General features: G+C 45.3%; 1 protein-coding gene across 1 annotated transcript in view; it reads left to right on the forward strand.

The window, feature by feature from the left end:
• Positions 1-3,456: 3,456 nt before the first annotated feature.
• The window catches only part of CDCP2 (CUB domain containing protein 2), a 26,456-nt gene continuing 6,249 nt past the window's right edge, over positions 3,457-23,663 (forward strand). Inside the window, exons 1-4 of the mRNA XM_024219633.2 lie at positions 3,457-3,532; positions 13,945-14,292; positions 15,418-15,759; positions 17,249-17,602. Coding sequence (XP_024075401.2) covers positions 3,457-3,532; positions 13,945-14,292; positions 15,418-15,759; positions 17,249-17,602 — 1,120 coding nt within the window. The remainder of the gene's footprint in view (positions 3,533-13,944; positions 14,293-15,417; positions 15,760-17,248; positions 17,603-23,663) is intronic.

Raw genomic sequence — 23,663 nt, forward strand, 5'->3', positions numbered from 1 at the left:
CCTGACCCTTGCCTGTGTGCCCCCCACCAAGATTTTCAAACTTCAGGGCCTGTGAGCCCATGTGACCTGGATCTGGCATAAAATATTTGTGAACCTCTTTGGACTTAACATGGGAATGCTTTGCATCAATGTCCAATGAGAGATGGGAGATCTAGTATTTTGCCCATCTACCCTGATTGGTAACCACTGAATACCTCCATCATAGTCATCATTCCTGGTAGAATGATCAACCCAAAATATGTTACTTGCAGGAATAATCAGGTCAATACACAACATTGTTGAGGGGATGAGCATGATGACTGATTGGCTTAAAAATCATGAGATAAAAATTATTGTTGGGTTCTTCTTTTTGAGCTTCTGTTGTCTGAACCTTTACTTTACACTCAGGTCACATTTCTCAAGCTTTTCTCTGCAGCCGTAAAGGCTAGAAACGTACTGGGTTTTTTTTAAATGAAAAGCCGAGGTTCGCAGCATGTAAGCATTTTTCTCCAGGAGCTGAGGATTTCAGAAAAGTACCAGGTATCATGAGACTAGCCATAAAATTAAATTAACAAAGAACATGGCTGGGCTATTGTGTGAATAAATGCATGGGAAGTGAGTTGGTGATGGAATACAGAGCCTTTAAGATCTTGGATTGAATTCTATCCCAGATTGGCATTATCTTACAACTGTTGGAATTCCTGTGTGAAATGACTTGATGGGTCCCAGTCCTGTTCTTAGGGGCTGAGTGACCACATCAGAAAAACCATCATCGTACTTAATATCTTCCTCTTTATCCTTCCCAAGGCAGAATGGGCCTGAGACTTAATTATCCTCATCCCTCAGAAGTGATCCCTCCCCATCAGGTTTAAAACATATTGGTTGACGACATAGAGGAATCAGTGAAGAGAGGACTCTGGTTTCCAAGACTGCCAGCTCAGCACCTTTCACCAGCACTGATATATGGTAAGGATATGACACCATCAGCTGCTGAGGATGTGGCATTTTCCCTGAGCATACCACGCACCACATTTAACAAGGGCGGCCTCCCCTGCTTAGGGAGTCCAGGGTTAACTTGGGCATTGGTATGTACCTAACACAGTACCAAATAACCCCTGCTTCCCTCAATTGAAATGCTAATTCATTCTTGTAAGTGAGCGCTGTGAAACAGTTCTCAGCGTTCATGGAGGTTGGGCTAGAAAAAAATCCACAGAGGAGTTACAACAACAAACCTGCAGTGGTAGCAACCTATCTGTGCACAGCGGGAGATGAAAGCCAAGTGAGACATGCCCATGAACCAAACCCTGGTCCTCTTACACATAACTATTTATTGTTTAGACGGTACCACATAATGGACTCAGGAGAGCTGAGTCCAGAACTGCTCTGCTACAGAATTCTTGTGTGACGTAGGGTAAGTCACTTCATCTCTCTGTGCCTCTGTTCTCCATCTGTGAAATATAGATAATACTTCCTTTCTTCCACCTGCTGCCTGTCTTGTCTATTCAGATTGTAGGGCAGGGGCTGAGTCTTTCAATATGCATGTACAGGGGCTAGCAAAATGGGGCTCTAATCTCAGTTGGGGCCTTTGCATGCTACTGTAATACAAATAATTATTAATAATAACCAGAGATGTACGTGGTGCTTTTCAGACACTAAACAGGGGCATGTCCCTGTCCCTAGGAGCTTACAATCTGAGAGACAAAACACAGCAAGAGATTCATAGATTCATAGACTCTAGGACTGGAAGGGACCTTGAGAGGTCATCGAGTCCAGTCCCATGCCCTCATGGCAGGACCAAATACTGTCTAGACCATCCCTGATAGACATTTATCTAACCTACTCTTAAATATCTCCAGAGATGGAGATTCCACAACCTCCCTAGGCAGTTTATTCCAATGTTTAACCACCCTGACAGTTAGGAACTTTTTCTTAATGTCCAACCTAAACCTCCCTTGCTGCAGTTTAAGCCCATTGCTTCTTGTTCTATCCTTAGAGGCTAAGATGAACAAGTTTTCTCCCACCTCCTTATGACACCCTTTTAGATACCTGAAAACTGCTATCATGTCCCCTCTCAGTCTTCTCTTTTCCAAACTAAACAAACCCAATTCTTTCAGCCTTCCTTCATAGGTCATGTTCTCTAGACCTTTAATCATTCTTGTTGCTCTTCTCTGGACCCTTTCCAATTTCTCCACATCTTTCTTGAAATGCAGTGCCCAGAACTGGACACAATACTCCAGCTGAGGCCTAACCAGTGCAGAGTAGAGCGGAAGAATGACTTCTCGTGTCTTGCTCACAACACACCTGTTAATGCATCTATAAAGAAAGATGACCATAAAGAAAGGGTGAGGAATAAAACAAAGAGGACACAGGGTCTGATCGTAGCAGATGCATCTTGTTAGTCCCTCTTTTTTAAAAAGCAATATATTAAAATGGGAAGTCGAGTTTGGACGCTGGGGGGAAGGAAGTCAATTTAAAAGAATTGTTGTGTAATCTTTTAGAGGCAAATCTTTCAGGACATTCTTAGCTAATCAAACCTGCCTTGTTCCCACTTGAATATACACAGGTCTCCTTTTCCAACATCAGGCTGTGTCCAACCATATTCACAGGTAGTAACAAACCACTAAGCTTTGCTGGAATCTTGCCAGGTTTTCAAACTGTGCTGCTTTTTGCCACTCAAGCCAAGATACAAGACATAGCCGAGAAAATGGGCTGCCCTTTCTCATCCACTTTTCACCAGCTAAATGCTGGTTAAACGTCCTCCCCCTTCCAGGCCCTGCTGTGCAGCACAAAATCCTTCTGTTTATTTCACTGGCAGTTTTGAATTGCAGTTAGAACTAACTAACCAGCCCAAGCCTTTGGGCGGATAAGCGAGCAAGCACCTTTGCATCGGAAGCTCCCTGGATCTTTGATATGCGTATCGCATGACATCTCTGGGAACAGCAGTGAAATGTGGCTTTTGTTTAAAAATATGGACTAAAATATGTTCTGTGTTTCTTTTGCTTTTATCAACAGTTGGCTTTGTGCAGTGAGTGCCTGTGCCGCAGTATAAATCAAGTTAATTCCTAGGGTACTTTTCTGTGTTAAGGCTGAAATTCCCATTTTGGTTCACTGTCTTGCATTGTGAACTAAATTATTTTCATAGCCCCAGAAGGGCATGTTGTCAGCACAGCCTTACTGCAGTTATATACCATAGCCGAAACATTCATATCTCTTCTAAATATGGCGTATTGACAAGGTATCTGGTACAGTGTAAATCCTAGGGACATTTGATCCAGATCATTAAAACCAAGTGAAGGGAGCAAGGAAGAGATCAGGTTACTAATTCAAACACGCAATGAATTATTAATTCCACTATTAATTCTACCGGCCTCCTACTTTTTATTTTTTATTTTTTTTTCCAGCTAGGTGGCTTTGAGCATATCCTTGCTGTTTCATGACAGTACATTTGTTTGCTTCATAGCACAGCTGTGTCTGAGGATGCGGCATATTCACGTCGGGTGTCTTGTGGCAATGACTTTCTTGTGGGTGGCAAACAGGATGCATGCTAAGGAAGGTAAGACTCTGTTCAGCTGTGCTGAGCACCAAAGCACCAAGGGTTAACTTCCAGGGGCTCCTTCAGTTTGATGTCCAGCTGGGGTAGCTCTTACAGGACTCTCGCAGCAGGCACGCTCCTAGGTCACCTGCAGTGTGTATGCATGAATGAACGATGCCCGTTTCATGGGCTTTTTGATATTCTGTCTGGTGTATCAATATTTGATGTTGTTTTAGGGCCTGATCCTGCCAGCCCTTATTCATATGAGCCATCCTTACACACACACAGTCTCATTGGCTGCGACGGAACTAGACGTGTGAGGAAGCAGTTCTAGGCCAAGCCCTTCCGTATTGTTATGCGTTATTATTATTACCGTATTTACTCATTTGTAAATGTCTCCTTTTCATTTAGATTTTTAATGTATAGACAGTACAGTGTGTGCAGACTTGGCTTGGGGCAGCGCTGCTCCCAATTCTCCAGCAAGCAAGGGGTTAAACTCAGCCCAACTTCTTCCCCCTCTTGCACATGTGCTCAGGGGATAGGCTATCAAATGACTGCTTGGAAGACAGGCGGTGAATGGCAGGGCTCCTCCTGCCCCCAGGGTCATAGGACTGAGTTGAGTGCCAGGCTGGGGGGCATTTGCAGTTGCTCTGGGTTTTTTTTGCTTATGTCAAGCTGATTAACCCTTGTCCCTTGCTGGCGGCACCCCTGCCCTGTTTCTGCTGCATCGTCCCAACTGTTTATACAGTAGACTGTATGGGCCAGTTCCTCAGCTGGTGTCTCTACCGAAATCAATGGATCATGTACACCAGCTGAAGGCCTGGCTCTAAAGCAGTGTGGTAGTTCTGGATTTGCTTTTTAACTATAGAAATGAAATATTTCAACCGCATCAGTAGAACCCTGTGCCATTAACTTATTCATCAGCAGTTGGACCTTATTTGTAGGAGGGTGGTGAAGCACTGGAATGGGTTACCTAGGGAGGTGGTAGAATCTCCATCCTTAGAACTTTTTAAGGCCTGGCTTGACAAAGCCCTGGCTGGGATGATTTAGTTGGTGTTGGTCCTGCTTTGAGCAGGGGATTGGACTAGATGACCTCCTGAGGTCTCTTCCAACCCTAATACTCTATGATTCTGTGTAGCGATGTGTCTGGTCTGGGGGAAGTTACTTTTTCCTTGACAGTCACTGACACAGGATAAAATGCTTTAGAATGCTGCTTGGTTGATTTTATGGTTCACTCTTTTAGTTTGCTAAAGATTGAGGGGTAGCAATGTGGAAGTCTCCACATCGGTCTACAGTTACTCTTCTGAAATATTTGTTTGCTTCTCTAAGTATTATTTTTCTAAAAACCCACCACCACAACAAATTACTCTTCTTTTAAACTGGTCCAGAAGTAGGGAAAGTCTAGCAGAGGAAATTCCGGCTAAAAAGCACTGCCACATTAAGGATTTTGTAGAGTCAGATATTGACAGCTTGGTTTTGTCACTAAATTAACTAGAGAGACTCACACTCCCTCCTTTGGAGGAGTTCAGATGCTCATTAGAAAGACACAGAGGCATGTCACAAAATCTGGACCTAGATCAGAGCTTCAGCAAAGTTAAGAGCTGTTTTTAGTTCAGAGTTTTAGCTCTGTCTTGTCTGTAAAATGAATGCAATGTGGACTTGATCCTGGACTAAGAATATGCGTCTCTCAGATCAGGCCATGAAATCTGTCATGTTTTCACCGACAATCAGTGCTTGTATCTCATAACTGGGCTTCCTCAAACATTATTTTCTACACAAAGGCCCTTGCTACTGGTGGGGGAGCTGCCAGGAGTTCACGGACTCAGTTTAGTTCGGAGAAGAACCTGAGAGATTGGCTGTTTGGGGTTGGAGGTCCTGTGGCACCAGCATCTCCCAGTGGAGCTAGGAAGCCAAAGGTGCACAAAACATGAGCAACCCAAAAGTTAAGCTACCCCCTCTTGATCCTCCCAGGGTTTGATTTCAGTTCAAAGGACAGGCAAGAGTTTGGAGCTGTCCTGGTGTCTGAGGAGTCGGGAAAGATGTGGACTCTGGGAGCTACTCTTGTCAGAGGCTGATCCCTTCAGTGCCTTGGAAGCCAGTCGGAGCTGAGGGTGCTCAGAACTTTGCAGGATCTAGCCTAAGGTTGGGGTATTTCCTTGCTGGAAGAGAAATGAGTGGACACAGGTGCGGGGATGCTGCATTGCTACTCCATGCACACTGCACACAGAATTACAAGTCACACATCACCTCCGTGGTGGCCTCAGAGCGGGATGGGGCAAAAGTAGTAGAAGCAGAAGTGCTCACGTGGGTGCAGCACCCCATCCAGAACGTCGCTCAAACCAGGTCTGTATCAAGCCCCCAGGAACACGGCAGCTTCCCTGTGTGTTTTGACTCCTCCAGGAACATGTCCCTGAGCTGTCAGTCAAAATTACTGCAACTCCAGCCAGCTGGGATGTGTCATTCAACCTCGCGGGCCTTGAATTGCTAAATCTGGTGGGGCTGGGCCAGTGGGTTGTCCCCCTTTGCCCATTTATGTATTCGTTATAATTCATTATAATTATTATATTATATCATAGTATAAAATAACACCAAGGTGTCCCAGCTGAGTTTGGGGCTCCATTGTGCTTGGCACTGTATGTACACATCGTCAGAGACACTCCCTGCCCTAAAGATCTTTCAGTCTAATCAGAGGTGATACCAAGGCACAGAGAGGTGAGATGACACCTCTAAGGTCACACAGCAGGTCGGTGGCAGGGCCAGGGCTAGAGCTCAGATCTCCTGACTGCCAGTCCACTAGACCACACTGCCATCTGTTCTGCAACATGAAATAAGTCCACTAGAATTCAATGAACCTCCCTCTTAATCCAAAGTCCCCACACGGTGCTGGCTGCTCATGAGCCACTGTCACTTACTGCGCTCACTTAAGTACCTTGAAGCACTGAGCTATTAATTCATCAGTAATTGTCTCTGAAGTAACCTTTACTCCTCCTGCAGGCTCCCCGCTTAGCTATTTATTTCAATAACATTATTAGTTTAATACCTTCCCCACATTACTTTATCGCCTATCCCTAGTAATTACCATGTCAATTTGCTATCTGACCATCCTACCCATGCGCAGGCGCCCACACACACAAATGTACATTCACTGTTTGTCTTTGACTGCTCATCACAATGCTCATTTATGCAGAGATCCTCCCTCCTTAGCAGGTCACAGCACTGCCAAGCATAATGAAAAGCAATGTGCAATGGCCAGTTATTGATTTGCAATAGACTTTGCCCAGACTGAGAGCATATAGACTTGTTTGGGAATCTACACGTGTCCCTCAGAAGGGACAAAGGATATTACTTTGCTCCCAAATGTGGTATACAGGGCCAGATTTAGGGGAAGGCGACCCAGGCTACTGCCTGGGGTACTGGGCTTGTTGGGGGGGGGGGCGCTGGGCTTGGGGTGCTGTTTTTGTTGTTAGCAATAAAAGGGAAAATAGAATGTTTGAAGTAAAATGTTTCAGGTATTCCTTATTCATTTTTTACTAACCTTCTAAAATATTCTGGACCTTTGTAGAATCTCATGGAACCTTCCAGACTTCCTGAGAACTAAATTTTCCTAGAACCTCCTAGAATGTTGTCAGCCATGCCCTCATGGGTGTATAAGGGGTGGGGCGTCGCCAGTCAGGCAGTGAGATAGAACGAAGTGAGAGCCCAGTTGCGATATTGGGAACCTTGTTTTATTGTGTAATTGTGAAAGTGTACTTGTGTTTTAAGACTTGAAGCGTGTAAATAGTGACTAATAAAGGACAAATTTAATGAGATGCCAGAGATAACTACCAAATCCCTTTCTATGCAACAATTTAAAATAAATACTGTTACTTCTTTTGCCATGCTTAACACGTAATGTTTGATGACTTTCTAAGACTGCGGAACATAGACTTTTGCTTTCCCTAACACTATCTGTTTTCTCCTAAAGAAAATAAAAGCTGTCCCTGAACAAGCCTTCAGGAGCTAGGTATAGGAAGCAAAATGCGCAATTGCAATCTAGTTTGCAGCAAGGGGCAAATTTGATGGGAAAATATCTGAAACCGAACAACATAGGCCGGGCTTTAGGCAGTAGTGATCGTCCCAGTGCAGAAGAAATTGAGGAGCGAAGTGTAAGTGATGGAAGTCCTATTACTAAGGAATTAGCAGATTTTCCTGTAGATAAGAAATGGAAATGTGAGGAAAGTGATGGAGAATCGTCCAGTTTTCCTGGTGATATAAAGGAGAGTGATGATAAAGAAGAATGTGGCTCACATGAAAAGGAGACTGATGATAAAGAAAAATCTGGTTTACATGAAAAGAGAGAAACTATATAGAAGAATCAGCCTCGCATGATAGAAACAGCAGTGAGAAAAATTGCACACCACAAATCGATACATCAGATCCTGCTTTATGAGTGGCGATCCTAAACTCTGCCGATATTGATCATACAGTTTTGAACGAGCCGTGCAAAATCGAGGATATGACATTTCCAGTAAATGAACAGCAGTGACACTTCTCAAAGTCACACTGTGAAAGAATGCTCAAGAATGGCGAGAAACTGAATCAGCATTGGCTAGTTTACTCAAAATCAGCTGACAAAGTGGTCTGTTTGTGTTGCAGAATATTTGACAAGAATGCCAAATTGTTGCGTGTGCTTTCTGTGTGCAATTACCAGCATAGCTTAACTGATGCTCTGAAGCAACATGAAAAGTCACGCAGCCATTTTATGGCCTACTCCAAATGGATGGAGGGTGAGTCCAGGCTCAAGCTGAATAAATGCATAGACGCAGAAAAGCAGAGCATTGTTAATGTAGAAACAAGCATTGTAGGAACGTGCTCAAGTGTCTGATCTCAATTACCCTCTTCCTTGCAAAGAATAATTTGGTTTTCTGGGGCTCATTGGACAAGTTGTTCACTGAACGTAACAGTAATTTCCTCAGTTTTGTCAAGCTCCTTGGGAAATACAACGATTTCATGCGTGAGCACCTACGTCAAGTAGTTTGTAAAGAAGCTATGGACCATTACCACAGCAAAACAATTCAAAATGAATTGACTGACCTTTTGGCAAGGAAGGTGCTTGATAACATATTGATGCGTCTCATCAAAGCAAAGTATGACGCCGTAATAATGGACTGCACTTCCGACATTAGTCACAGTGAAAAGATGTCATTTACAGTAAGATTTGTTGATGATGAGGATGGCTGTATCCAAGTAAAGGGACACTTTATCTGTTTCCGTCCTGTGGACGACTCCACTGGAAAAGACCAAACAAAAGTGTTTATGAACATTTGGAATGAGAATAAACTAAAGCTTCAGAACTGCCGCGGCCAAGGCTATGACAACGGCGTGAACAAGAAGTATGCATCCGAAGAAGTGGGTTGTAGCCCACGAAAGCTTATGCTCTAATAAATTTGTTAGTCTCTAAGGTGCCACAAGTACTCCTGTTCTTTTTGCGGATATAGACTAACACGGCTGCTACTCTGAAACAAGAAGTAAGAAACAGTGGTGCCCAGGCAAGAATCCATGAGCTGAATCCAAGAGGTTTCTTCGTGCCTTCTGGCTGCCATTCATTCAACCTGGTTGTGTGAGATGCAGCATCATCTTCTTTAGATTCAGTATCTCTCTTCAGAGTACTGCAAAGAATATGCATCCTGTTTTCAGCATGAACTATCAGGGAGAAGATCCTCACGGACAATGTTACAAATCTGACGGTGAAGCCACTAAGTGACACTCGTTGGGAGAGCCAAATTGACAGCATAAGGCCAGTGAGGTACCGAGTGACTAAGGTTTACGACGGCCTGATGGAATTGGTGCAGTCAAGTAAAGCCAAGACCATAATCAGACACGAGGCACAAAGCCTGGCAAACCAGATCACTGACTTCAAATCTCTGGTGTCAGTTGTGGTTTGGCATCATATCCTGTTCCAAGTAAATGTTGTAAGCAAGGCATTACAAACTCAGTCGATGGACATCACGACCACTACTGTTTTGATGAGAAGCTGCCTTGATTTCGTTGTGGCCTACAGAGACAACGGATTTGAAGATGCCATCACTGCTGCCAGAGCGATGGTGGAAAACTTAGGAGTTGAGCCTGTCTTCAAGGAAACTCGTATTCATCGGAAGAAGAGACAGTTTGGTTATGAGGGCAGAGATGAGATGATGGGAAGCTCGGAAGAAAAATTCAAGAGGGAGTATTTTTGCTCTCTCATTGACACTCCTTGAGTATCCATTGAAGAAAGGTTTGGACAAATGAAGCACCACAAAAAGACCTGACGTTAGTAAGCTGTTGGAAGACAGGAAAACACTCTTGAACAATTGTACCGACCTTCACCAGATGCTGATACATGGGAAACGTTCGGACGTCAATGATAAAGACCTCTGTGTCGAATTAGACAACATCTGTCACATTTTGCAACACGGGAAGCACTCTCCACTCCAAGTTCTCCAATTCATTTATGATGCAGAGCTGAAGGACACTTTTCCTAATGTGTGGATAGCTTTGAGGACTCTGCTCATGCTGCCGGTCACAGTTGGGAGTGGGGAGCGCAGTTTTCAAAGCTCAGGCTCATTAAAATATATCTTCAATGGACTATGACTAACGAGAGACTGACATCACTTGCTATTTTATTGCTTGAAAATGCCATTGGCCAGTTTTGAATCTCTGACGCTGTGCTTCAGTTCATGAGGACAAAGGCAAAAAAAGCAACCTTTTGAACTAAAGGACTAGGGTTAACAGTCTAAGAAGGCTGTCACCTACTGTAACACTATTTAATACTGGTCCACCCAATGTTGGTGCACAGTTCAGTTTCTTGATGTTAGTACACTTCAGTTATTCTTAAAATTAAAAAGTTTTTATAAGCTTAGAGGAAACACATTTTTTTTATTTGCTTATATATGGCATGAATAAATACAGATTTACACATCCTAGCATGCAAATTTATCATCTTATATGACAGGGATAAAGCATGCATGTAAATCATGCATCAAAGTAATGAAATGGGCTACAAATGCAATAAAAAATAAGGTATTCAAAAGTTTAACAAATGAAGGGGGGGCATTTTGTCTAGGGCTGGCCCTGGTGGTATATGCTTAGCACAACCGTACATTCATCCACTCTCTGATTATGGTGAGTTGCAGGTGTTTGCTAGCTTCTTCCCACTCCCTTTATTTTATAGTAGCTGCATTGCAGTATAAAAGAGCGAACAATGGACACTACACCGCTCAGACTGGGCAAAGCTGGAGACTTTCCACACAAAATGCCAATGTCGTATATTGAGCATAAAGTGGAATGACTTAACCTGTAATGCAGATGTTTATGGTCATGCCGGTCTACAGACTACTGGGGCCATTGTCCACCGACGGCGCCTTACGCTTTTCGGACATGTCGCGAGAATCCCTCAAGACGTTCCAGCGAACGCCGTTCTCCGGGTGGCTTGTAACATCCGCGATAAAATTCCACCAACTGAGGGGTGGAGGTGGCCCAGAGGCAGACCCCCTATTACATGGGTTCGTCAAGTCTGTTACGATGTTGGACTCTTGGGCTGTCAAGCCCTTGCGGCCACACAGGAATAGACCAAATGGTGAACAATCACTGTGGCCAACTGTTCAGCTGTGCGTTGAAGAAGAAGACGACATTGTGGTATAAAGTTTTCATTAGAAAATCAATCGGTAAATCCATAACTCACTGGTAAATGAATCAAGCCCTTCACCCCTGTTTCTTTGAGCTTAGATTCTCAGATACCAGCTTTAAATATTCCCCCTCCCCAACATATTAGCACTTGAAAGAAGAATGCTGACAAGGCTGACAGGTCTGAATACTCACCTACTTTGACAGTGGTTTTGTTCTACAGTTCATGCTTTCAGAGGCCAGGTGTTTATATGCTGTGACATACCCAGGATATAATCTAGACTAGTGAGTAACTGTGTCACTCCTGCCTTCTAACCTGGGGTGTCCTTTACACTGTTTTGCTGTTGTTGCCTCCACTTTAGCATATAAATCACTCCCAGCTATGTCTGTGTGCATTTGCATCCCGCCAGCCTGAATTAAATTGCAGGGTGACCCCAGCACATTCCCACTTCCAGATTTCCCCCCAGAAATGTATGTACTGTACTGCCCAGCCCTCTCACGGACTACAGAAGCTCATATAAAGTCCTGTATTTTATTAAGAGAAATTATATGCACAAATCCTGTAATGCCAAATGGATTTGCCCAAATACTTCAATTCAAACACACCTGTTTCGATAGAACAAGTGTGCTAACTACAAGAGATAAAATTAAGTGAATACAAGTAATGAGGCATAAAAGTCAGAAATGGTTACAAGAAACATAAAGATCAAACACAACTAATGCCTAACTTAATAAACTATGATAAATTCAAAGCACAGTTTTTCTCACCACATGTTCTCAACAGTCTTACTGGCTGAACTTCTTAGGCCAGGACAATCTTCTGTGTAATGTCTGCTTCCTTTGTTCCTTCTGGTGCAGTGAATTGGTGGACAGAGAGAGAGAGAGAGGGAGGAGGGGGAGGAGAAGGGGGTGAGGTCCCTCGGTGCGTTTTTCCCCCTTTGTATAGTGTCAATCTCCTTTGGAAAGCATTTCCAACTGAGATTCAGGAGACAAAAAGTCTGTTTGGATGAGAACTTCTTGCTGTTTGTTTGGGTTTTTTTTGTTGTTTTTTGTTTGTTTGTTTTTGCTAAGATATAGATTTTTCACCCATACCTCCTTTCCTGCCAAAGAATGGCCATTTATCAGGTACTGACCTATTGGCCTTGTTTACGCTTGTCTGAGGTGTCAGCTTGCTCTTTGTCTCTGAGGGACTGGTTTGGCCACCCCCAGACTTGGAACATGTTTTAGTAGAATCTTATAACTCTACACACAATGTTGCTACACATGTTTTACCAGGACAATAATGCCCAGTAAATTCTGAATTTTCAAATGACACCGCATGAGGCATACTTTGTACAAAGATTGTTACAATAGAGTGCAAGAGGTGAATTCAGGGGTATATTTTCTCACAGACGCCTTTTCCAAACAAGCTCCTTCTGTGGACTTTTCCTCAATGCAATAGTCTTCCACTGATTAAAAGACAATGTTTGAATGTAAATTGATGGTCCGGTCCCCTTCTGGGGAAAATACAGGCCCCAGCTAGTTCTCCATATGCTCAATGGTAGCCAGGAACATCGTGCGGTTGCTGTTGTGTATTGGGGGTGGCAGGATACTTTACTGTCGTTCTTGATGTTTCATGACTCCTGATGTTCCAAGAAGATACTTTGCTTCATGCACAGTACCATCTCTGGTCCACCTGAGAGGGCTGCATAGAGGAGACGGATGGAATGGCCACCCAGCACAGCATCCTTCTGAATGGGGTGGTGGAGCTGTCAGATCTGCCTTCTAGATTCAGTCTGTATTGTTGTTGTCATCTCCCAGACAGTCAGTGGGTTCTGGAGTGTGAAGGCAGCTTTCCAAGCAGGGTACAACTGAGGCCAGTGTCTCCACTGGTTTCAGATTCACTTTGGTTTTTTTCCAGCAAGAAAAAGGACAGAAAGGACCACATGGAGCTCGTTTCCTGGCGGGAGATTTCAAACAGGCAGCATGAGCTAGTTAGAGTGGGAAAGCTCTACTGCGTAGCTGTGTGTATTCATGTAGAGCAGGGATCGGCAACCTTTGGCACGTGGCCCGTCAGGGAAATCCGCTGGCAGGCCGGGACAATTTGTTTACCTGCAGCGTCCGCAGGTTTGGCTGATCGCAGCTCCCACTGGCTGTGGTTCGCCGTTCCAGGCCAATGGGGGCTGTGGGAAGTGGCGGCCAGCACATCCCTCAGCCCACGCTGCTTCCCGCAGCCCCCGTTGGCCTGGAACGGTGAACCATGGCCAGTGAGAGCTGCGATCGGCCGAATCTGCGGACGCTGCAGGTAAACAAACCGTCCCGGCCCGCCAGCGGATTTCCCTGATGGGCCGTGTGCCAAAGGTTGCCGATCCCTTATCTATAGATATAATATAAACAATTTGATGACCTGAGAGGGGCCAGTATCCTGAGATTAGAGGGGCAAAGGATTGGGAAGTGAGTGAGCAAACTATCCCTGAATGAAAATAGATTAATAAATCACTATTAATTATTGTTCCTGTAAATAACTTTGGCACAACAGCATCACCACCATGTTGAGTTCCATCTTAAAATCTCACTTTTGGGCTCCTCCTCTCTTTAGCCCGAAGTACTTTGCAAATGTACAGAAAATCACTTTGTGCACCACTGAAGTCAAGACAGTTCTTGGGTAGAACATGGATGCTGTTTAAGAGCAAACAGCTACAATGGGCAATTATTGTAACTGGTTTGCAAATCATCGGCTTCGGAGATTTACCAAGCAGATAAATATTCTGTGGTTTGTTTGTTTTTTATAAGCAATGTTTTGTTTTCTCTAGGTGTCAAGTGTGGCGGAGTCCTCGCCGCACCATATGGCAACTTCTCCAGCCCTAATTTCCCTGGACTCTACCCCTATGACACCGAGTGCACTTGGCTCATAGTGGTCACAGAAGGATCCTCGGCCCTGTTGACCTTTGACCACTTTGACCTGGAATATCACGACAACTGTGAGTACGACTACCTCAAAATCTACAACGGCTTCTCCGAGGACGAGGGGAATCTCCTGGGAAAGTTCTGTGGCAAGAGCTCCCCTCCGCAGTTTACTTCTTCCTGGCATGTCATGTCCATCATCTTCCACTCAGATAAGCACGTGGCCAGTCAAGGCTTTTCTGCAGCTTACCGGAAAGGTTGGAATAGATTTTATGTGGAGTTTCCTCAAAGGGTTAATGCATGAAACGCCTGGGTGAAAGGCTTCTAGGTTTGCTGTGTAGCAGTGGACAAAGAGACTGTTACACGAGCACCTTTGAAACAAACTGTGTCCCACAAAGTAGAGTTAAAGGATTATACAGAGTGAACTAATTAGGGATGTGATGAATACCCGGCTCAGTTCTGGTGTGAATCTGGTCTGTTTGAGGGTGTTTGAATAAACTCTGCTAAAAATCCACCCCCAAAAATGACAGGTCTTGCATAGTATCAGGCTTAAAGTGCAGCTCTGGTCTGAAAAGTGAGTCTGCAAAATCCTGGGGCTTATTATAGATCATAGAATGTCAGGGGCCTCAGGAGGTCATCTAGTCCAACCCCTTGCTCAAAGCAGGACCAATTCCCAGACAGATTTTTGCCCCAAATGGCTCCCTCAAGGATTGAGTTCATAACCCTGGATTTAGCAGGCCAATGCTCAAACCACTGAGCTATCCCTCCCCCCAGCACAGTGATTTCCAGCGCCAGTGTGCTCGGTTTACAACTGAAAGGATGGCTTTTCTAATGGCCAGCCCACAGTTTACTCTCTGGGCTCTGAGACAAGCTGGTCTCTTTCCTCCTTATGAAGCATCACCAGGAATAAAGGTTCTGGGGGCTTAACTGTGTCATTAGACCTGGGCAATGAGCAGCAGGGATGCACAGGTATAACAGAGAGAAGAATTCAGCCCTGCAATGGGACCTTAGTGCTGAATGAGCATCATGTGATGTACCATTTTGACTAGTAAAAAACAGGACAGGAGAGTAAAAAACACTTTCTCTACAATGCCCCCTGAAGGAGGAATCTCCCAGGCCCAGTACATTAGTCCATCGTCAGTCTCCAGATGGAATGAAACTTGGGTTGCTCTGCTCATTTGGCAGGAAACTGCTTTTCCTTATGGAGTTGGAGACAACCTATAGCCTTCTACACCCCCAAGCTGTTTCTTTGCCTCCTTTGTTCCTCTTTCCAGGGTGGAGGCATGTGTGTGGATGTTCTCCATCCCCTTTGTGGGCCATGGGACTTCCCTCTGCTTCTCTCGGAGGTGTTATGTGTGTAACCCATCTGTGTTTGTTTCCAGATGTTTGTGGGGGAGTGCTCACTGGCCTTTCCGGCATGATAACAAGCCCTGATTACCCTGAGAATTACCCCAACAATGCTGAATGCCGCTGGATCATCCGGGCAGTGCCCAACTCCATCATCAAGCTGGTTTTTGCTGACTTTCAGATGGAAAACAACGAGGGATGCAATTTTGATTACGTGGCCGTCTATGATGGGCCCACGATGGGGGACATGCATCTCAGCCACTACTGTGGGAATATGAAACCCCCTGATATCGTCTCTTCCACGCACGAGCTCCTGCTGGTGTTCAAGTCAGACTTCAATATAGGAGGTAGAGGCTTCAAGGCCTATTTTTTCTCAGGTACGGAGGCAACTGCTTGTCCAGCGTAAGCTACCAGATGTATGGGAAGCCCTTTGGGCCCTCTTCTTCTCCACCACTGTCCCAGGGTGTTGCTCTCACAAAGGGGGTATAGATTCACTGTTCCTCCACCCATGGCAAGATCTTTTGCGTGCAGGCCAGCAAGTGAAATGGTTTGGTGTCATGCTTGTGAATTGTAAGCCTTAGTATATGAGGGGCTCCCAGAGAGTGGAAGGGGCCCTTCTAGCATCTGTGTCATATCCATTTAAATAAAAAGTACATTTAAGAGTGTTCAGACCTTAATTCTAGAGCGGCAGCATGGTTGACCAGGCAGGGCGACTGAACTGGGACTCAGGAGTCAAGAGTTTTATCCCCACCGCTGCCCCGGCTCGCCGTGTGATCTTGAGCAAGTCATTCCTATCTAGGTCCTTCTGCGGCCCCAATTACTGTAGCATCTAAGCCTCCTCAAAATGTTTATGGGGCACCCTTGTAGAGAAACAGTATCAGCCTCATTTTACAGATGGGGAACTGAGACACAAAGAGATCAGGGGACTTACCAAGAGTCACACAGGAAGCCTGTACTAGAGCTGGGAAGTGAATCTACAGCTCCTGTGTCTTAGGCCAGGGCCTTAACCACAAGACCACCTGCTCTTGGTTAGGGCTGTAGCCTGCTTCCTTGAAGTCAATGGCAAAGCTCCCACTGACCTCGCTGGGGTAGCACTGTCAGGAATCAGGGCCTGCAGCAGCAAAGCCAGTCTCCAGGCAACCTAACGAGCACAGCTGGCCTGTAGCAGGCTGACCAATAGGCCACACTGCATGATTAGGGTGACCAGATGTCCCGATTTTATAGGGACAGTCCTGATATTTGGGGCTTTGTCTTATATAGGCACCTATTACCCCCCTCCCAATTTTTCACACTTGCTGTCTGGTCACCCTATGCATGATTGGTGGGAAGAGTCAGCAGACTGGCTCTGAAGCCCAGCTGCAGCAGCCGTGCAGTGGCTGTGATAGTCCCTGTGTCTGCTTAGTCGCAGCCTTGCCTCACTCCAGGTAACCTAGGCCTGACCCCCGGACTCCTGCTCTGACCTGTAGCCATGACCCCTGCCTATGTCCTGGTCATGTGACATGTTAAGCTTTTAACTTCGCTGTTTCCCTGTCTGTAGGTTGAGGATAAGGATCCTTTTCCCTTCTTTGCCAAAGCACACTGATGTCCTCAGTTGAAAAGCTCTGCATGGGTGCTTGTTGTTATCACTGTTCTTGAAATCCTTTGCGTTGTGTGGAGTCTGGCCGCAATTGTGCAGCTAACGACCCCCCTAACTCTTTGAACGTTTGGGGCAGATCTGTACAGCATGTGGCTGTGAAACCTTTATGTGGAAAAGATAATTTGTTGCGATATATTTTAGCAATAAATCAAGAGAACCCCCCAGCAGCTGCTCCCTCCACACCCAGGGGTTTCGGTTTGATTGGTAATACGTTTTCTTTTTCTAACCAGGCAAATGCCAGGAAGTGTACACAGCCATCAAAGGAAATTTCTCCAGTCCTCAGTATCCCAACTTTTACCCCAACAATATCAAATGTCATTGGACCATCCAGCTCCCCCCAGGATACCGAATCAAAGTCTTCTTCCTGGACTTGGCTCTGGAGGGGCGGAACAGCCTAACAGATGGCTGTGATTACGACCATCTGGCAGTGTTTGATGGAGGCACTGAGAAAGCTTCCCTCCTGGGGAAGTGGTGTGGGAGAGAGATGCTGTCTCCCATAACATCCACTAGAAACAAACTGCTGTTGGTCCTCCACACAGACAGGAACACGGCCAACAGGGGGTTCTCGGTAGCATATATTGGAGGTAAGGCATGACTCAGTGCATTGATCCCGTTCTCCCTCGCTCCCTGCTGGATATTTGTAGGGCAAGGCTGCGGAGAATTATAAGTATGGAGACAGTCAGTAAAAATCTGACAGTCTGAGTTCCAAAAGTACATGCACAAAAATGTGAGCAAATTTGTGCACCAAACTTTTGCATGCATGTGGTTACTATAATTGCTCATGCAAATTGGGCAATTGTGCAAACGGCTAGCCAGTGGGGAGTTATAACTGGTGTGACGGGTTGGATCACAGAAACCCCCTTGGGAGCTGCCACCCGATGTGCCAAGACTACCCCTGCTTCTGTTTTCCCTGCCAGCTCAGGACTCCAGCACCCCGTCTTGCTGAATTAGACACTCCAGTCCACCTCAACACAGACCCAGGGTCTGAATTACTTGTCCCAAAACTACAAGTTTACCCAAAAACAGCTCACAGGAGTGTGCTTGTCTTTAGCACTCAGATGCCCAACTCCCAATGGGGTCTAAACCCAGATAAATCCGTTTTACCCTGCATAAAGCTTATGCAGGGCAAACTCATAAATTGTTCGCCCTCTATAACACTGATAGAGAGATATGCACAGCTGTTTGCTCCCCCAGGTATTAATACATACTCTGAGTAAATTACTAAATAAAAAGTGATTTTATTAAATACAGACAGTAGGATTTAAGTGGTTCAAAGTAGTAACAGACAGAACAAAGTAAGTCACAAGCAAAATAAAATAAAATGCGCAAATCTATGCCTAATCAAACTAAATACAGATAATCTCACCCTCAGAGATGCTTCAGTAAGTTTTTCTCAGACTGGACACCTTCCAGGCCTGGGCACAATTCTTTCCCCTGGTACAGCTTTTGTTCCAGCTTAGGTGTTATCTAGGGGATTCTCCATGATGGCTCCTCTCTCCTCTCTGTTCTCTTCCACCCCTTTATATATCTTTTGCATAAGGCGGGAATCCTTTGTCCCTCTGGGTTTCCACCCCCCCTCACTGGAAAAGCACCAGGTCAAAGATGGATTCCAGTTCAGGTGACACGATCACATGTCACTGCAAGACTTCATTACTCACTTGCCAGCACACACATATACAGGAAGACTCACAGGTAAACAGCCATCTGCAGACAATGGGAGTCATCAAGATTCCAAACCATCATTAATGGCCCACACTTTACATAATTACAATAGGCCCTCAGAGTTACATTTTATACTTCTAGTTTTAGATACCAGAGTGGTACATTTATACAAATCAGATGATCATACTCAGTAGATTATGCAATTTGTAATGATACCTTACAAGAGACCTTTTGCACGAAGCATATCCCAGTTGCATTATATTCACTTATTGCCAAATTTTTATAAAACTATCCCAGTTACATTATATTCACTTATATTTTTATAAAACCATGTAGACTGCACAACGTCACAACTGGCTTTTTGCATGTGCGATTACCCAGCTGTACCTCTGCAACCACTGTAATTGCACATATCAGTTAGGCACTCTGCTGTTCAAATGCCTAAACATGCAAAAGTGCATGACATATTTTTGTATCGGGATTTCACACATGCAGCCAGATCTGCAAAGACACTTTCAAAAATAAGTAGGTCCTGGGTTATATACTACCCCAACCACCTAGACCTGGGATGGAAGAGTTCTGAGACACTGAACAAACAAAACACTAGGCCATGTTTCTGCCTGGTGACTCAGTCTGTGGAGTGTCACCGGGCAGCAGTTTGGCTGATAGGGTCGTGCACAGGAGACTGGCCAAACCATGACCGGGGAACTAAGTGAGTACCTGTGTTCCCAAACCTTGTCTCGCTAAGATAGCTACCAACTTACATAAGCTATTGCTTGAATACTTAACACAATAGTATCTGGGGATCCTCCAGTAAACTCCCGCCTTTCATTCATAACTACCACCCTTCCACTGATTGGCGATTATTTAAAAGCCTGATTTAACAGGCAAGCCTTGGCTCCAGTCACCTATGAAAAAGGACAAGATCCACAGGCTAGGAGGAGAGAGGAGAGGAGAGAAAAGGCAAACGTGATCCTAGGCTGTATTAGGATAGGCGCTTCCAATAAAGAGAGAAAAATGTTTAATGCCCCTGTACAAGGCACTGGTAAGACCTAATTTGGAACACTGCACAGTTCTGGTCACCCTGTTCTAGAGAGATGGATTCAAACTGGAACAGGTGCAGAGATTTGCTACTAGGATGATCAGGGGAAGGGAGGGCCTATCTTATGAGAGGAGCCTGGAAGAGCTTGGCTTGTTTAGTCAAGCAACAAGAAGGCTGAGAGGGAATATGATTCCTCTCTGAGTCTGAGTACATTTGGCAGGCAAATATCAGGGAGGGTAAAGAGCTATTTAAGTTAAAGGACAATGTTGGCACAAGAACAAATGGGTATAAACTGGCCATGAACAAACTCAGGCTGGAAACTAGAAGGGGTGAGGTTCTGGAGCAGCCTCCCAGTAGGAGTTGTGGGGCAAAGAATTAATTTTAAGAAAGAGCTGGACAAATTTAAGAGTGCAATTGTATGACGGGGTTGCTGGGATGGGGGCGGGAGGGCAGCCCTGGGGCTCACTTCTGGTCTATGTCTATGTTCCTAAAAGCTCATGCTTCAGACTTTCAGCTGGCCACCAGGAGGGGTCAGGAAGGGATTTTGTGCATGCCCCCTCCCCCATGTATTCTGGGAGGTTGTGTGGTGATGGCGGTGGTTTGTTTTTGTGTTTATATCTCCTTCCTCTGAAGCATCAAGGATGGCCACGGTGGGAGAAGGGACATTGGGTGGGATGGGTCGGGCCAGGGCTCTGAGGTGGCTCCGAGCATTCTCATTCTCAGGTACTGGGCTGGCTGGTTCTTGCTCACGTGCTCAGGCTGTAGCTGATCGCCATACTCCATGTGTTTTGCCTTCCCTGCAACGTGTGGGTCACTTGCCAGGATTATTTGGGTATTTCTCACTCAGTCATTTCCCTGCCACTGCAGGGGCCTCGGACACTGATGCACCTTGGTCCCCTCCTATTCTCTGCCTGTGGCACATACTAGTCTAGTCTCCTGTGGGCTGTAATACTTTGGTCTCATTTTGGTTGTTGGGTTTAGTGTGCGGGTGTTGGGCTGTTGGTGGCCAGTGATATATAGGAGAACAGACTAGAAGATCTGGTCGCTTCTTCTGGCCTTAGACTCTGAGACTTCCCTGAGGGGCAGATTATCCCACATCTACCTTCTGTAGGGTTTCTTGCACCTGCCTCAGAAGCATCTGGTGCTGGGACGCTGTTGCAAACAGATTACTGGACTAGATGAGCCATGAGTCTGATCCAAACTGGCAATCCTGATGTCCCACAGAATACGTTCTTGCCTGTCCTGGAAAGCTCATGCCTCAAGCTGCCAGCAAGGGAAGTTGTCTGGCCTGTGTTATGCGGGAGGCCAGATGAGATGATCATATGGCCTTAAAATCTGTGAACCTGAAGTGTCTTAGTGGGGACCTATTTAAACTCTCTCCTGTTCTTTGATTATTATTTATATCCCCCATGTCTCCCACATCTGGAGACTAATCTCCTGCCCACAAGACAGGATGGAGGTTTGGCTGGCATTGGCGGAGCCCCTTACTCCTTACCTTCAATGGCTGAAATTAGCACAAGCAATAAGCCCACTTTTGGGGGGAGGGGGTCCAGATCAGACTGGCAGGAGGCCTCTTCAAACCTCAGCAAGGGACTCACTCTCACAAGGAATATTCCCTTGGAAATAAAAGTGTTTTGTGGAGTCAGTTTTCAGTGAGACCTTCCTGGGTGTTTTATCTGCAAAGCCACATAAGTATCCTGGGGTTTGTGAGATCCCAGCAACGGCTGTGTCTTTGGAAAAGACCCAAACCAGACTCTGTCATCCTGGAGGTTCCAGGATATGGAGATAGTTGGCGGGAGGAGCTGCCCAGATGCTGCCTTGCTGTGTAATGCTCTTCATATAGTTGTCAACCTTTGTGCCTCCTCAAAAGCGGGTGAATTGATGGCATTCATTGTATTTCAAGATAATTGTGTTGGAGCTGACCTGTGTGTCAGGGATGATTCATGACCTATTTCTGCTCAAGATGATCCTCTCTGAGTATTCAGAAGGCTTTTAACTAAGGAGCTGCTTGTGTGTGTTTGCAGATGGGACTAGCATAGCCTCTACTGTGCTTTCTTTTTTCCTCCGCTCACAGTCACAGTGCAGGGTAACCTCTTGGGTTGAGTAATAGAATGAGAAGGGGGATTATAGCTGTGCCCGGTAGTGTTGCTGTAGTTTAAGGTGGAATCAGTGTTGTGATTACAAACCTCATGTACTTAAGGTTTTATAACTCAGCCACCAAAGTTCAAACTCGATGTATGAGATTCTGAAACCAAACATCTGGCCAAACACTGTAATGTCTTATGCACATAGGGACCCAATCACCTCAAATTACACCGGTGGTGTGCTCTGGGCACAGGATTCTTCTGGGTTCGGCAGTATAAAAGACACTAGCTAGTTGGCTTCAGCCACCATGACTCCAGAAAGTCTTCAGTTTCACCTAATTTTATGTTTGGCAAGGGATTCATCTGCTTCATGCCAGTGACATTTTCAGAAAACTCAGTGGAGCAGAGGGGAAGGAGGAAGAAGGTCTGGTGATGAAAGGATAGGACTGGGGAGTTGGAAGGAGGTAGTTCTAGTCTTTACTCCGCCACCGACTTCCTGTGTGAGCTGAGGTAACTCACTTAACTACCCAGTGCCTCAGTTTCCCTATCTGTAAAACAGTGATAATGTCTCCCTTCCCTACACGTGTGTTATGATGCTTAATTCATTAATATTTGTGAAGTGGTTTGAAATCATTGGATGTACTAGAGCAGTGCAAAGTGTTCTATATTAATTTTTGAATAGTGTCTGCTCCTGGCATAAGGAGTCTGTAACTTACCAATGTATTTTTAATTTGGGCATATTTTCCATTAGACGCTAGTGATAGTTATATGAAAAGGCCAAGTTAGGCCCAATGCGTCTAAGTACATATGGTCAGCAACATGCCATTTTAGCAGCCCATAAACACATAATTTTATCATTTCAAATAGATCACACCAAGTCTGTTTAATAAGAACTTTTTAAAAATGAGTGTGTTAACCCTCCCCATGCTGCTGGGAGGGAGGTTCGTAAGAATTCTCTATTTTGTAAATGGGGAAATGGAGGCAGAGAAGCTAAGCGACTTGCCCAAGACTGCTGCAAGGACCAGTGTCACTGTGGAGTTCACACTGGGAATGCTGACTCTCAGCTCTGTGCTCAGTTCACTAGGTTGTGCTGCCTCTCACACGAGCTTGAGAAAGTGCACTAAATACCACAACCAAAGGATCCCTTTTAAGTCACACTAAAGTTGTCATTCTGACCGGCAAACCTAGGCCATTCAAAGTGCAGGTGGTACTCCAGGGCATGGTATGGGCTCTGTCCACGTGTATAATTCCTATTGGTGTCAATCATGCATGCCTTATTTAGCTATGTCTACACTACGGACCTTACAGTAGCACAGCTGTGCCGCTGTCATTTCTCCCGAGTAGCTGCTCTATGCCAACGGGAGAGAGCTCTCCTGCCGGTATAATCAAACCACCCGCAACAAGCAGCAGCAGCTACGTCAGCGGGAGCGTGTCTCCCGCCAGCACAGCGCTTTCCACACCGACGCTTTTGTTGGTGAAACTTTTGTCAGTCGGGGTGTGTTGTTGTGGGTTTTTTTTTCATACCCCGACCAACAAAGGTTTTACGGAGAAAAGTGCTAGTGCTAGTGCAAACGTAGCCTCAGTTTCACTGAGCCGAGATATGGCCAAGGTCCTTCTGCCTTCAGATCCGTCCTGGGTCACTCTGATTTTTGTCATAATTCACATGATGAGTGAGGTGCTGCACTTAGCCTCCTGGGCCCAGATCCACATCAGTATTTAGGCTCCTAACGTCCAGTGGTTTCAGTGGAAGGTCGGAGTCTAACTGCCTTTGTCGATCTGGTTCCTAATGTCTGTTCTGAATCTGAGGCCTTGTCAAGGCTGGATCCCCACTTTGAACTTTAGGGTTCAAATGTAGGG

The sequence above is a fragment of the Terrapene carolina genome, unplaced genomic scaffold (genome assembly GCF_002925995.2).
Source record: "Terrapene carolina triunguis isolate 2854851 unplaced genomic scaffold, T_m_triunguis-2.0 Scaffold102, whole genome shotgun sequence".
NCBI classification, from domain to species: domain Eukaryota; kingdom Metazoa; phylum Chordata; order Testudines; family Emydidae; genus Terrapene; species Terrapene triunguis.